Source organism: Melozone crissalis, unplaced genomic scaffold (assembly GCF_028551555.1).
Source record: "Melozone crissalis strain CALT ecotype California unplaced genomic scaffold, PUWL_Pcris_2 ptg000004l_1, whole genome shotgun sequence".
NCBI classification, from domain to species: Eukaryota; Metazoa; Chordata; class Aves; order Passeriformes; family Passerellidae; genus Melozone; species Melozone crissalis.
In genome coordinates this window covers 6,557,587-6,573,316 of record NW_026535782.1, presented here as the reverse complement: position 1 = coordinate 6,573,316, position 15,730 = coordinate 6,557,587, and the positions used below count along the sequence as shown (strand labels likewise).

At 36.7% G+C, this 15,730-nt stretch overlaps 1 protein-coding gene across 1 annotated transcript in view; it reads left to right on the top strand.

The window, feature by feature from the left end:
• Positions 1-15,730, top strand: part of COG5 (component of oligomeric golgi complex 5) — a 180,071-nt gene that overhangs the window by 63,311 nt on the left and 101,030 nt on the right. Inside the window, exon 7 of the mRNA XM_054275964.1 lies at positions 8,569-8,699. Coding sequence (XP_054131939.1) covers positions 8,569-8,699 — 131 coding nt within the window. The remainder of the gene's footprint in view (positions 1-8,568; positions 8,700-15,730) is intronic.

Here is a 15,730-nt window from a genome sequence, read left to right as displayed (position 1 = left end):
TTGTCAAAGTGGAAAGCATATGATGGCACTAATTTACTCTTGCAGATTAATAAAACCAAAATGTATGAACAACTCTTTATTTGTATCCTTTCACTACATTCCTTCATAATTTTCTGTCTGTTATTTTTCATCATTCTGTTATTCTCAGCTCTTGCAAAGCTGAAGTTCATTTGTTCTGTAATGCCCCACTTGGGCAACATCTCTCTCCTGTTCCATATTCTACCTTTCTGTCCCCCTTTCTGTTTTTGTCTCTTTCACACATGCTGTACATTTGCTTTGCATCTGTGATGCTATGAAGTCTGTTCAAAACCAAAATAGGGCAACTAGACTTTTACTGGCAACATATTTTATTTTTACTTTGCTCCAAAAAAAGCCCAAGAGGAGTATTGACATATAGAGGTATTATTACATTGTTACCAGAATAAATTTAATTTTGAAAGTCTGTTTTGGAATTTTCTTTTGAATATTTTCTGATTTCTAGGCCATAGCTCTGATAGAATACTTAGGATGAAATTGATTTCAGTTCCATCCAATCTATTTCAGTTCCATTCATCTATTGATGAATGGCATGAATGTTACAGTTCTTTGTAAGTATTTTATCACAGCGAATTTAGTAAAAAAGGCAGTTTTAGATACTGAAAATGTTTTGGGAGCTCTTGAGGGTGTTTTCTCAAACCAGCCTGTTTTAAGAAGCTTACGGTAATTTTTAGAGTTCTAGATCCTAATGTTTCCCAGTTTATCAATTTTAATTATTTTAAAATACAATGTGTGCATTCCTGCAGGTTAATATTCTCCATGAGTAAGGTGTATGGAACCAAAAGTACAGTGTTCTGCCCCCATGACTAACTAAATTTCTCATGCTGTAGCCTGTATCTCCTGCCTCTTGTGCACCTCTGAGAAAGGTCTGTCTGTCAGGCAGCACAAGATGCAGTTAGATCTCTTCTTAACCATTTCTGCTCAAGGTTAAAAGACTCAGTTGTCTCAGCCTCTCCTCACACTCACATGCTTCAGTGCCCTGTCATGGTGGCTCCCTATTGGACTCATTTGTCAATGTCTCTGTTTTCTTGGGAGGCGTGGAGTACAGTGGCCTCACAAGTGCCAGATAATAAGAATAATGACTTCCCTCAACCTGCTGGGTACACTCAGTCTGGTACCCAGCTGGCAGCCTCTGCCACAAGGATGTACTGCTGGTTTAAGTTAAACTTTCTGTTCTCTGGGTCTGTTTCTGAAAGCTTCTTTCCAGCCAGTGAGCACCCAACCTGCTTGTGTAGACAGGGCTGTGCTATCCCAGGTGAACGGGGCTTAACTCGCTTCTGTTGACCTTCATGATATTTTTTTTCTGTCCTTACCTCAAGGTTGCTATGGTTCTTCAGGATGGCAACCCTGCTCTCCAGGATGCTGAGCACTTCCTCAAATTGCTGTCACCCATAAGCTCACAGAGGGTTAATTCTGTCCTGTCACCCAGATTCCTACAACGGCATTGAGCAGCCAGCAGCTGGATGTGGGGCTGCTGCCTGCTCCCCTTGGAGGGCACAATAGAAAGCAGCAGGTTTAGTAGGTCGTGGTGAAGTAAGGTTGTGAGTCTGTATTCAAGGGTGAGGGGGAGGGATGGGGGAGATCTAATGGTGTGTGGGAGGGGGAACCTTAAAGGAGTTCAACAACTCTTGCTTTAGGCCTAAGTGAGCGTGGGAGTCGTGTGGTATAACTTGTGATTAGACCTAAGTAGTGTTTGTCTTGGTGTGTTAAGCTATTTTCTGAATCATGGCATTTTCACAGGAATGTCTCCAAAATTTGGTGCTCATTGTTAAGTCAGTGATGATGATAAAAATAGATATCAAACTCATTTCCATCAGTTCCAGATCCTGCGTGGCATCTGATTTCCAGCCCAGAGAGCAGTAGGAATTAACTCTTCCATCAAGACAACTTAAATGCAGCTTTAATTTAATTTAAAAATAGCTAGTCAGTCTTCCTCACTGCTCCCCCATAATGTTCTCAATTCAGGGTGTGTTTTTTTATATTTTTGCATGTAGTCTGGAGAGAAGCAGCAGGCTTCCTCTGTAGATCGGATTGGACATAGATGATTATTACAGCACTGCTAAATATTTTAACATAAACCATATTCTATTAAAAAAACCAAGAACAATCTTTTGGAGGAAACAAATCTGATGCCAAGTGCAGGATGACACCCATTCTTTCTTATTCCAGCCTGCCTTTACACTTAAAACTTCCTGCTTTTTTTTTAACATGCTAGAAGATGTTCAATTTTTTCATATCTACATGGTCTCTGAATTAGAGTGTTGGATTCTCAGTTTCCTTTTGAAATAAAGCTTTGATCTGGTAAGATGATGCTCCATCATTGGAAGTGTTTGAACTTTACAGGGCTTTGAGCAACAGGATATCATGGAAGGTGTCCCTGCCCATGCAGGGGGGTCGGACTACATTTTTTTAAAGGCTCCTTCTGACCAAACCATTACAGAATGATATAATGTACATGACAGATCTTTTTACAGTACAAGATAATTGTCTGTGTTTAAATGAGCAGTTAAAGTTTTGCTTTCTTTGACTTGTATGCTTTCCACCAGTTTGGTTTTGGTACTGTTGACCTGATTTCTTTAAAATGAAACCAGTTTTGGATTGAAATGAAGAGCTGAGAAGTGCTTTGCTCTGTTTTTATTTTTCATGTTCCCCTTCACTAGGGACATCTATCAGACTATACCTGGCTGTCTAATATTTCCTTTTCTGGACTGAAACAGAAAGAGTGTGTTAATGTTCTGTCTGAGAAAACAAACAGATACAGAGCTGAGGGGCCCCACTCAGTTTCTGTCTCGAGCAGGACAGTTTTCACTCACTTAATGTTGCTCAAACAGCTAAAAACTGAAATCTTATGTATTATGCATGCAAGTGGTGAATTTTTAAGATGGTAGAAATTGCTTAAATAAGGACCAGATTTCATAGGAACTTAACGGCACTTCAGTGACACAGCAAGATTTTATTCTCTGTTGTTTCACTGATGAAACGTTTGCAGGAATTTTGCCATATAGGAAAAGGAAAGAAGGATACCAAGAGTTTTGTAAATAACTGGCATTTTAGTAAAATATTTTTTTTCTTCCTCTTTAATTATGAATTAGTAATATCTCCAGAAAGTCCCTCAAAATTAATAATTTAATATTCCGAATTAATAATTTTTAAAGGATATTCAAAATATATGAGGTTATGTATGGCACCTAGTACAGAGCAATTACATTCTTATTTTGAACACTTCACAAGGCATCGTAATCTATGCAGTTTTGATAGGAATTAACTTTAGTTCTTTTTCTGAAGAGCTCAAGTTACATAAGATAGCTGTAAGATATTGTTTAATAGTACCAGTAGTGGAATCACTTTCACTTGATTTAAAGGCTTAATATGAGGCTTGCTTCAGCGAGTACTTTGGTGCCTGGTGCAGCGTGTGGGGCAGTCATTTCTGCTTAAGTGGAGAATTAGTCTGGGTAAAGCAGAACATAAGCAGAGGTACTTTCTGGAGGCATCAGCTTCCAGTCTGAGCACTTAGAAATCTGCCTGCTCTTGCTCTTCCCCACCTGCTCTCTATGCATCTATTGTGTAGCAAATTTGTCTCCAAGCAGCAGATCACTGCTCTTTTAGGTCGGGTGTTTGCTTATTCCACCTAGAGACTGGAGATATAATGTAAAACCCCAGGTTGCTTTCACCAAAGGGTGAGCATTGGTCTACTGCTGAGCTATTGGGATCTCAGGCTCTCTTCTCAGGGTTTTGATTTTAAATTAGCTGTGTTGCCAAAAAAACCCCAGCATCCTGGGTTGTTGGTTCAGACGCAGTGAGGCAAAGAAGATGTCCTTCCTGTCCAGTAGCCACTGCTGTAACTACCTTAAGACCACGGAAGGTAACAGAAACAAATATTCCCAACAGCAGTTTAGGTTCAGTTTCATGAACTACTTCTACCAATGCACCCATGAGTCTTCTATAATAGTTCTTGATAAATCATGTAGCCTCTCATGTTCTGCATATTTACATTCCAGCAGAACTCTTGGGTATCATTTAGACCTGTTGACTTTTTGAAATTTAAATTAGTAATTTCTTCAAAAATTGTAATTTTTCTTCACTATGGAAAAATAGCAGTGTATTCTTAGGTTACAGATACCACCAACATTATCTGCAACTAAGACTGCAGAATCAAGTAAAACAAATGACCAATGCAAGAGAAATATACCTCAAACCTCCCTCAAACAGGGAAACAAAGATCTGTGATTTTATTATTCTATGATTTTATTTAAAATTTCAGGAATGGGTTATTTTCCATTAATAGCCCTCTCCCCATTCCCAGTCTTCCATGGAACACCTCTTAATTTGTCATTGGATTCTTGCATTTGAGGGGAGTTTTGTGTCTGCAGACCTTAGGTGTTTGCTCTTGGGGAATCCACTTTGTATGTTCTAATTTCCTCTTTTCCTCCTCTTTATTAGTGTCACTGAGGTTGGCTCTCAGAGCACAGGAGGGTTTCTCTTTTGACTCAAGTAGCCTCTTGAGTCATACAGCTTAATCATGTTGGTTTATTGCTGCCTTTTGTTTTCCTCTTTGTTAGTGCACCTGGTTGTTCTCAGTAGTCTTCTGTTGATTCTCTAATTTCTAGCCAAAGCTTAGAATCAATTCAGTCTGTAAAAAGAGTGTAATACAGTTTTTGGGGAGCTCATAAGGGTGCTAGCATCGTAGTTATCGCTGTTCCAAAATGTATTTCAATCCTTACAGAAAGTTGCAATTTCTAATCTTGATTCTGTATTATCACAAAGAATATTGGAGGTTAAAAAATGAGATCACATATTAGAAAGAATCTGTGTTGGTGAGTCATTTAGATTAAGGATAGCTAACCGTGTTGCTCAAAGTACTGTTTTTCTGCCTAATGTTCTATCTGCATATTGGATTTGTCTGTCTATGAATCTCCTCTTACATAACTATCTGGGAAATACTGCTTAAAAAATGCATTTTCAAGCAGAATCTTAACCAATAGGTTAGAAAAGTTGTTCAAGTTTAGTAAATCAAGAAAATTCAGTATTTTAGTGACAAAAAATTTACTTTTATTAAAAAGTACAGCCTTGGTAGGCTGAAGTAGATTATATATGTCACTTCTTGCTCGGTCTTAGTGCATTCTGCCTTGACATAGAGTATTTTTGTTCAAGAAAATGATTCACCAGGCAGTCTGTATTTAAAGTTCTTAGAAAGTAAGTTCCAGCTGTGCTTTCCAAGTTTATTCCAGTGTGATAGGAGGAAAGCAATACCAACACCCAGTGAGAGTTAAGGATTTGCCTTTATGTTCTCGAACCTATATAAAGATGTAGAATTATCAGAGGGATGAGAGGTAAAGGAATGTTTATAGGACTGTAGCTCCCTCCTCTAATTTGCTCACTGTCTGTGCTGAGAATGGCTGGAGCAGCCTGAGGTGCTGCTGAGGGGGCAGTGCCGTGGTGGCTGCTCCAGCCCTGGCACATGGTGGTACAGGATACTTAGATTCTAATTTGTTAAAAACACAAATCTTCCCAAAGATAACAAAATGTTATGCATAGGCTTTTAAAATCTCTTAAGGGAGAGATGTCTCAGGTATAAATACATACTCACTAAATCTTTTAGAGTTAATACAGTTATAGTTTTACTGCAGAGCTATAAGGTTAAAGCCATGGAAAGCTGACATGCTTTAAATTGGACGCCAGTCCCCAGAGTCTGTGCTAGCTGAGGGGTGAGCCATTGCTTTTGGTTAATTCCTGACGAGTAGACACAAGTTCCTTACAGCCCATGTCCCACTCACCTCTGATCATGACCACAGTGCATGGCAAGAAATAGAAAAACGATCACATGAGTAAGTTCCTGAAACAAAATTCTTCTTTTGCTACTCCCTGAGTTAATAACCCATAGCATTTTTGTTGTGCTCACTTGACAGGGTTTCTGTACTAACTAAAACTGACTGAAATGTGTGAGTCCTCTGCAATATTTTAAATAAATCAGATCTTAAATGCACAGATTAGGTATTAGGTATTTTGGGTATGGTCTGGCTGCTCTTACATCAACTGTCCTTCTTCTTGGTTTCATTGTACTGTCCAGGGGAACAATATCATTCTTGAGAGTACACAGCTGTAGATATTTCCAATGTTATGTTGTCTGCATAGATGACTAAAACTATCCAAAAGCACATAACCCTGCCTGTGGTACAGCTTCTGCTCTCACATAAGAATGGCAGAAAAGCACTTGCAGGTGTTTCTGACATAGACCTGCTGTACTTACAAAAACTGCCTTTCTTTTGCAAACTGTGTAATTGCTAGAGCTTCCTTACTGTTAGAATAGCAGCTAGGAGCATCTACAGTAGCAACCACTGAACCTACAGGAAGGCCCACTGTTTTGAAGTCCTGCTGAAATGCACTGTCCCAAAATATTTTGTTAGGACTGCAGAAAATCTGGAGCAAAGTTGCAGATTTTAACAGATTGGCAGGAGGTGGCTGCCAGTCGGAGACACAGATGGAGGTTTTTGGAGAAGCCAGAGCAGCAAGGTCTTTCTGTTCTTTTCTTAAAACCATCAGAAGGATTAAATTTTTAGCACGTGAAGTGGCTTTATTTAGATTTTGAGATGAAACACAACAGGAAGAAATGATATCTTTAAATAATCTTCCTCAGATTTTCTGTGGATTTAGGAGATCATGACCATATTTTAATATTGTTTTGTTTAGGCACTCTGGGCTTCCAGATTATGACTTTATACCATAAGTGAACTACACAGCAGTTCTTGTGTTTGTGGAATATGTAAATATTTGGTAATATTTGCACCTTTTATAATCTCATGTTTCCAAGAAACTTCTTCAGAGTTTCCTATGGCAGTAGAGTGAATCTGTGATGGTGTTTTCCTCCTTTTCTTTTTTCTGTGCAGCTAAAAGAAAGAGATCAGAAAACTAGCCTTCACATTCAAGACACTTGATCATTGCAAGTTGTTGGGTGTTCAGTATTAGTTTTAATGGGTTCATATGCCAGACCACCTCTAGAGATGCAGCTTAGTCACAGCAAAAAGTTGCATGGAGATAAGTGGTAAGCGTGGCTGCTCTGACCCGTGGCAAAAGCAGCTCTGTAAACACACCAGCACACAGGGCTTCATGAATTCCCTGTGCTGTCCTGCTGCTCAGCTGAACTTTGACCCCTCTGATCCATTTCTAAACAAATGCATGCAGGGAAAAGCATTTGCAGGCCTATTCTTAGTAGACTGAAACCTATTTGATATACTGTAGTGTTAAGAGAGATGATTTCCTTTATGCCTTTACTAAGCTTTATGCAGTATTTCAATAAGCTTTTTGTTTTGATTTCTTATGTGGTATTTTTCATGTGCAGGTACAGGGGTGTTCTCTACATAGCTGTGAAATGATTCACTTGGAATTTTGTGTTCAGTTGTGAATAGGTCATTGCTGAAATTCATCTGAGAATTAGATTAGATTATTGGGAATAAACAAAAATAAATGGCTACTAAAGTGAAAGGTTATTTGGCAAAGATATAAAAGTTCAGTTAGCTTAGTTAAAATGCTTAAGTCTTTGCCTTAATAAACTTACTGTGAGGACTAAAAGGAAGATAACTTTATTAGGAATTCATAGAGGATTGGTTATAAATGGAAAGAGTGAAATATCATCTTATTAAGGAAGAATCTGATACTGTGCATGAAATGCCTCAGCCATAATTTTGTTTGTTTCATTTGATCTTTCCAAAAAAGCAGTGGAAAGCCTGTTTCATTAAGCTAAATGTTGGAAACTGTGTAAATGAGAGTAGTCCTGCATTATTTGGGTTATAAGGAGTAGTGTAAACATCTAGGCTACCTAGATGTGGGGAATTGGATTAATTTAAATCCAGAAAGATAAAAATGGAGGAAAAAAAAAATTGAGAAAAGTTGAATTTGAATAGATTTTATTGCTGCAGTTGTCCATCCAGTCCAATAATCTCTAGCTACCCAGCTGATGGTGATTTCCACAATGGTAATGGTTTTTGTGATAATTCTGTAATTAAAAAGGAAAAAAAAAATTTTTTTTTTTTTTTTTTTTTTTTTAGTTTTTGTACCATTCTTTTGTCTTTGATCCTAAATGTTTAGTAGTGCAATTTAAATATATGAAGTATCATTTGAGCCTTTTGATGCATCTTTAATTTCAGATCTTAGAGCAAATTACAGTTATTCGAACATCTGGTTAGACAAGTTCAATGATCTAGTTAATTCTTTGGGACAAGCATGCGACTTCTTGCCCCTTTTTGGCCTGTGATTTTGATTCTGTAGTTCCTAGAATTCATGTTTTGCACCTCTTTGGTGGTCTTTAGATCTAGACAAGTGTGTTGAAGTAAATTAAAGTTATTCAATATGCAGGTTTTCTTAAGTAATAGTCCTCTGATTTTCAGTGGTGTAAGACATAACTTTGATGTACTGTATGGTCAAGCGTTGTATGCAAAAACATCCCTTGGAACTGACTGTAACTTTGAAATGTTTTAACATGCTTAAAATGTTCCATTATCCTGTGTCATGCTTATCAATGTTTTGTTGCTTTTATAGATTATCTTTCTCAAGGGATAGATCTGTCTGGAATAGAAGTGATTGAAAATGACCTCCTTTTTATTGCAAGAGCTCGTCTTGAGGTGGAAAACCAGGCTAAAAGGTTGCTTGAGCAAGGTGTGGAGACTCAGGTAAAATACACTTTATTCTTTACTTCCTTTCAAAAGTAAAGGGTAAAACAGTTGAGCTTGACTTCTTTTGCTTTATGTAGCACTGTCCAGTGTAAATTAAACAAAAAAAAAATCCTATGTGATAAATTCTCACACATGACTATATTCAAATAAATGGGCAAAACTGGTCTTGTGCAGTATTTGCAAGAATAAAATTTTGCATGATCTGACTGGAAGAAAGTAGGTAAACTGTAAACACTCATAAAAGCTTGGTACATTCAACACCATATAGAGCACTCCCAATGTTGCCAAGCTTTATAGCGAAGTATGAAAAATACAGTTTCTTAAAACTGTAAGAAGATTTCTGCATTTTAGCTGTGCTGAAATATATTGAAAAGATTTGAAAGGTTTGCATTAAAACTTCAAAGAGCAATTTAAGCTTTGAGGTAAATAGTCACTGTAGGGAAATAAAAATGAATATGTGTAATTGCATTCATTCATATTAAATGTAATTATTGACATCTTAATAACCTGGCTCCATCTCTTAACTATTTGCAGTATCTTTAGTGCTATTTTCTTGCCTTTGTAAAATTTAATCTTCCTTTGTCTATACTTTTTAATATTCTTCAAAAACAAAAATATTTTAAATTCTCATTGCCAGAGTGAGAGGAGAAATTTGGTACAAATTTCTATCAAATTTGGATCTTAAATTAGAGAACAAAGAGGCTTTGAATAAGGCATTTTTATCCTGTTTCTTACCAAGTGTTAAACTTCTCTCTAAGTCAAGATAGCATGTGTTTATACTGTTGTAGAGTGACATGAAAATAGAATGTATACATAATAGAAAACCTACTGAATAAATTGGCTTGATTAAACAATTGAGGATTAAAATTTTTGGTATGTCTCTAACTTTTACTTAGATGTGTCATTTCAACTAATTTTCTGCAGTAGGAAGTCATGTTTGTGGTAAATACCTTTGACTTTTTGCTGATAACAAAGTGGTTGGAAAAAACCACCCCATTTTTCACTCGATTACTATTCCAGTGTTGAAACTTCTGGCTATTTGAGCATGTTGCCAAGCTGTGATTGCACTTTTTGCAAGCTATGAAGCATATAGGTTATTAAATAAAGATTGACGGAAGACAGCGCCTAAGAAAAAGCAAGTGGACATTTATTTTAAATGTAGCAAAAGTCTTCATCAGTGTGAACTTGTTCTAGTTTTTCATGTCAGATTTGACCTTCTCTGATAATTTTCTCTTCATATTAAGTACTAAAATGGAACTGACAAAGAAACCCTGGGGAAATCAATCCCACTCCACCTGAAAAATAGACAGATTTATTAGGTGTTCCAGGCTGTCTCCAGGTAATCAAGAGATTATTAAAGTATATGCCTGTTGTGCTTTAGCCAGGGGCCTCTTTCCAACAAATGGAGGAGTGTTTGGAAGAAAATTATTAGTGCTTAGTCATATCAGAAATGGGGATGTTTTCATGAGGAGGTGTTGGGTTACGCATCACAGGTTTGTTGTTGGATATGATTTGTGAATTTAATGTTGAGAACAGTAGTTTGCTTTAGAAAATACATATGCAGGCATTGCCCAAGAAATATAGAATTTGAAATGTGACTAGTGAATAGCGTGTCCTTGATTCCTGTTATTGTGTTTTACTGACAAGCTGATTTACATCTATACCTTCCAACCCCTGAAACTTCCTTAAAGAGGACATGGGACCTTCATCTTTTCTCCTGTATTAAGTACTAAAGAGTTCCTCAGATGAACTGTCTTCCTGCCAGTATGTATTCTGGTGGCTGTCTGTACCTTTGAGAATAGTGCATCTGTATTTATCCAGGTGTTTCTGCAGTTATTTGATATTCATATTTGCAAATGCAGTTTTAGTTTCCACCCTTATTTTCATCTGCTGTGTAAATAATACGAGATCAATTGCCTGCATAAGAGTGAGCTGTACTTCTACATTTCATGTAGCACTTTTCAGCAATGCCTTAAGAGAAAAATGATTCTTGTTGTCTCCATTTTAGAGTATTTCAGTGTCCACCTAAAAGAGAAGCAGGAAGAGGAAATAAATTTTAAAAAGTAAGACTGGAAGTATTTGTTTTTAAACGAAAGTCATTAGAATTTGGTGAATGTGCTCTCTAGAATTCAGCTTTTTTTTCCAGAGATATTGCTCGAAGTTACTCTGACAAAAAGAACAGAGCTACAAAGTCTAAGCTGCTACATTTAACATTTTTATATATCCCCTTTGATTTGGATAGAGACTTTTTTCTTCTTTTTATTGTTTATTTAATGATGTATAAGTCACATGCTAGTGAGGTGTGCACAGATTCCCCCAAATAATGTCCAGCAGTAGCACATGAAAGCAGATACTTATACCTAAGTAATACATTGTCTCTTTCTGTTCATTTTAATTCATGTTTTTATGGAATGTCCACCACCATGGTGTTTGTGTATTTCTCAGAAAAACTGAAACCTCTTCCCCCTTTGGAGATGTGGCATTAGCCATTGACTGCTTTGGAAGTGAGGCCTTCCACTCCTCTTCCTGGTGGAATCTTAAAGCTGCTGTCTGGGTATAGACTAGAAGTTTCTGTCAGCGTGTCTCAACAGGCTCTCATAGAGCTGCAAACCACACTTGCCTTCCTAATCCTTTTAGAAAGAGAAAGTTCTCTTTGCTATTGTTGACAAGTTCTCTTTGCTGTTGTGAGCACACAGGTACCAGTGGCTACAGGCAGGTTTTTATTCTTCTGTGTGCTTTGTTAGGTCCTCCTAGTGTACATAGCACAGATAGACAGTCTTTCGTGACCCATAGAGCAATTCAAAGAAAATGCATTTTAACCCCATCTTTATTTCTAGTTCTGAACTCCTTGCTGGCTTTCCTTCATACTGTAAGCAAGCTAATGGCAGATAGCGTAGGAAGCAGGGAAGACAGCTTTAGCAGAGATGCATCAAAAACTTGATTAAAAGCCCCCTTCTAACAGAAGCCAGCAATGTTTTCTGCTTTAAAATTTTAAAAAAGAGATATGTCTGCATCTTGCAACCACCTGAAACATCCCCATCATTTCTTTTGCTCCCATTGAACCCTAGGCTGAAGAATCTAGATTTGCTCTTACACCACTTCACCCCTGTTTTCAACAGCAATATTGTGTAAAGTAGATCTGAATAATAAGAAATTACTGGGGAAAAGAGAAATTTGTAAAGATTATCAAAGCTTGATCCCAGATAGAACAGTTTTTCCAGACATGGTTTTGTCTGCTACATTTAAAAATGAGAAGCTCATGCTTCAAACCCTTCCTGCTGTATATTGCCATGCTAGGTGTGGGACTTAAAGGGATAAGCAAACTTAGCTCCACCTGGTAATGACAGTATTGGTAGCTTTAGGAGCCAGGCCATGTGTGTGCAGAAAGGAGCTGCATTTCCATCTCCTCCATCCTCTTAAAAGGTAGCCTAAGTTCTGAGCTAGGTTCAGTGCTTTAAGCAGCAGCTGTGGTTGTAAGAAGGATGGATTTTTGCATGTGTGAAATACATTAGGGACCTATGTTCTTGCTTGTGACTTTACTGATACCAATTTTAATAATTAGGACATAGGCTGTGAGGTATCAATGGTATCATTAAAGATTGATTAAAATATAGCAGGATGTGGTGTAGAAGTGAGAGCAGAATTCAGATTTCCCTGGGTTTGCACTTTAAACAGTTTGTCCTTCTGTGTGTTACAGAAACAGTCTGTATTTTTGACCACAAAATAAAAATTTTCCTTCCTTGTCTCCTGGAGGAATCTGTAGATGTCTGACTAGTTTGGTTTTGGTAGGTTTTTTTTGGTTGGTTGGTGGGGTTTAAATTTTTTTTTTTTAGATTTTAGAGAAATTATGCTGTGTTTTATTGTCCAGTTTCCTGTATATAAGATGTAGGTGTAAGCCTAATAAGTATCCTTTGTTGAACTGGGTGTGCTGTTTTTTAAAAAATACCCAGATTTATTTTTTCTCCAGAATGAAGAGCTTTGCTAATTACAACCTTGCAGAATGAAGAAGAGGGGGAAATAATGTAGAGAAGTAAATCCTAAACTCTACTTCTTACACTTATTCAAATGCTGGATTTTTATAAACAGGATAAGTAGGTAAACAGTATGATCTGAACAAAAATTTCTTAGTTATTCACATTGTAGCATCTTTGTACTGTTATTATTTTGGGCATATTTGGGGACATTTTGAGTTTTCATAATTCATTGAGAAGAATTTGTTTTGTGAATTATTCTGTTTTGCATTCTTTTTCATACTGAGCCTTTTCTCTCAGTTGTTGTCTCTGGAAAGTGCAGGTTTTTTTGCATTAAAAAATTATTAACTAGATGTATATGCATAAGTGTTCTTGACTAATGCTGTTTAGTGCCTGAGAAAAGTGATGGGAGGATGAAGTGTCTGCATAATTAACCAGTTGTCTGGAGGTGATTATCCAGGAGTTGCTCAATTTATCTCAGTTCAGTCCCTAAGCTAGGTGCTTTGTAGTATATCTTGCAGTGTTATAGCAAAATTGGTGAAATTAATCTGAGATCGCTCATAGACCAGCGTTTAATCTCTTGTCAAGGATCTCTAATAGGTCTTGTTTCTTATTCCCCAAGGGGTTGGAGGGGAAAGTATGTACATAATTGACCAGTTATCATCACTTAGACACAATCATCAAGAAATTGCATAATTTATTTCATTTCAGGGCCCTCTGAGCTGAGTGTTTGTCTACTACAGCTTGCAGGGTTATGGCAGGATTGGTGAAATTGTTCTTAAATTGGTTATAGTTTAGTGTTCAATCTAATATCAAGGATCTTAAGCAATACATACACTTACTATCCTGTGGCAGCATTTTCCAGTTGTGCAAATGCACTTCAAAGTGTTTGGGACATTCAGGTATTAAGAAGGGTTGGTGTTGGGCTCCATATCTTACTTTTTTGATGAAACATGGAAAAATATAATAGTGTTGTGTTTTCTAATTTCTTCTAATTATTGCTACCAAAAGTGTGGATGGCTCTTGAGGCGTGACTGTCTGGGCAGGGTCCTGTGATTTTTAGTTTTTCAGTTTCTTTCAATCTTGCCTACTTTAGCAAGAGTATGTGTTGCACTGAAACATCCCTATTTCTAGATTAGTTCATGATATTCAAACACTTTGATTTAATTCAAAATCTGCCTTCTGTTTTTTGCTGGTTTAGTGTCATCTTCAGGTGAATACTTCATTGTGAAATGGACTGTGCAAGTGCATGAATATGCTTTTCTAAAGTTGTCAGCTCTGAAGATGTGCTTGACTGTAGAGCAAAGTCCGATGTTGTAGCAGGATGTCATTTCGTGTGCCCTGTGGTTGTGTAGGGGCCTCTTCAATGTTCAGCTTTCGTTAATTTGGCTTAGAATCTGTTACATTACCCACACTGATGTACTGTGCTACTCAAAAGCACAATTTTTAGTTTCCAGATGTTTTTGCCTACACTTTGCTGCTTTTACGTATTAGCTATCATATTTTGTCATGGCTTTTAAATAATCCACGCCCTTATGCACTTCAGCATGTCAGTGGGATTGATTGCTGTTATGTAGATGTACATAACTGCATAGGTGTGCATAATTACTAAATGATCATTAGAATAGCAAATAAGGTACAAAAAGAAAGAGAGAACCCCTCCAATCTGGCTCATAGCCATTAATCTTTTTATCCACATACTGTTGGTTGACCTCATTAAAAAGCCTGGAATAACTAGATTTGAAATGCTACTAAGAGTATGCTTTTTAAAGTAAAAAAGTAATCATTGCTTCTTTCTCTTTTTTTCTTTTCTTTTTATTCTGACATTTATTTCTATCTTGAAAGCTAGTAGTTGGAATTTAACCTCATTACTGTCAAAAGTTTAACCAATATAGTACACTTTAGGCAGTAGTTGTTACATTTCCTTATTATGCTACAATCTGAATTCCCTGCAGGAGATCCTGATGGAAACTAGACTGAGACAGTTACTTCATAATGGAGTGATTGACTACAGTATGATATAGAAATAGAAGGCATTTCTGATTATTCAGAAGTCAGTTATTTGAATCTAGAGTAAGAAGGCTGAAGTCTTATCTGTAAAGAGGAAAACTTGAACCTACTTGCTACTTTTGGCATAAGATGAGGGTGGTAGCTATAGTTGACTTTAAATCATCTAGTTTTGTTTAGTGAAAATGGAGTATGAAATCCAAAGCTTTTTATTTAAATTCATGTTAACTACCCATTTTACTGCTTATTTCTAATGTAGACAGAGAAGACTTATTCCAGCATGTTTAGCTGTCATATTGGCTTTTGTTGTGAACGATCACAATGGCATTTTGGTCTGTTTAATTAAAATCCTGCTAACTTACACAGTTTCTATCCTTTCTTTTAGAGTAGCTCTGTATACATATGGAGCATTTTCACTTAACGTTTTTAAATGTCTTCACATGTTTTACTCTATCCTAACTTTAAGTTTCTTTGTCGTAGAAATATACTCATGTTGCATTATTCAATTTTATTTTTCATCTTTAGTCTTATGGTTATGGTTTTCATGATCTTGTTAACTTGCTAAATCAGATTCCTTCAGCTGGCCATCTGGTGCATGGCACTACTGAGGGAGTTTTCTATAAATCTAAATTATTTTTTCCTTGAACTGTTCTATTACGATGTGATGCAGCAACGTATGGCTCATCTAACAACGAAAAAAATATCTTCCAAGTATATATTAGTTATATCCTACATATGAACAGCAAACTCCACAGGGATTAATGGAACCTTATAACATTTTCCCTTTACTATTCTGGTCTAAAAGGAGTTTGTTTTATCTTAAAGTATGATCTAATGAAACTGAAGTGTTAACCACGCCTCAGTAATTCAAAATCACCAAGCTAAACACTAAGTATGATTTTATACCTCTGAACTATGGATTAAAATAAACCACAGATTTCTCGGCAACATAATCGGCTGGTACTGATATAACCTAGAATATCCTTTCAGTTTCCATAGGAACAGATGATAGAATGTTTTGAATCTTGGAATAGCTAAAATGAATGTCTG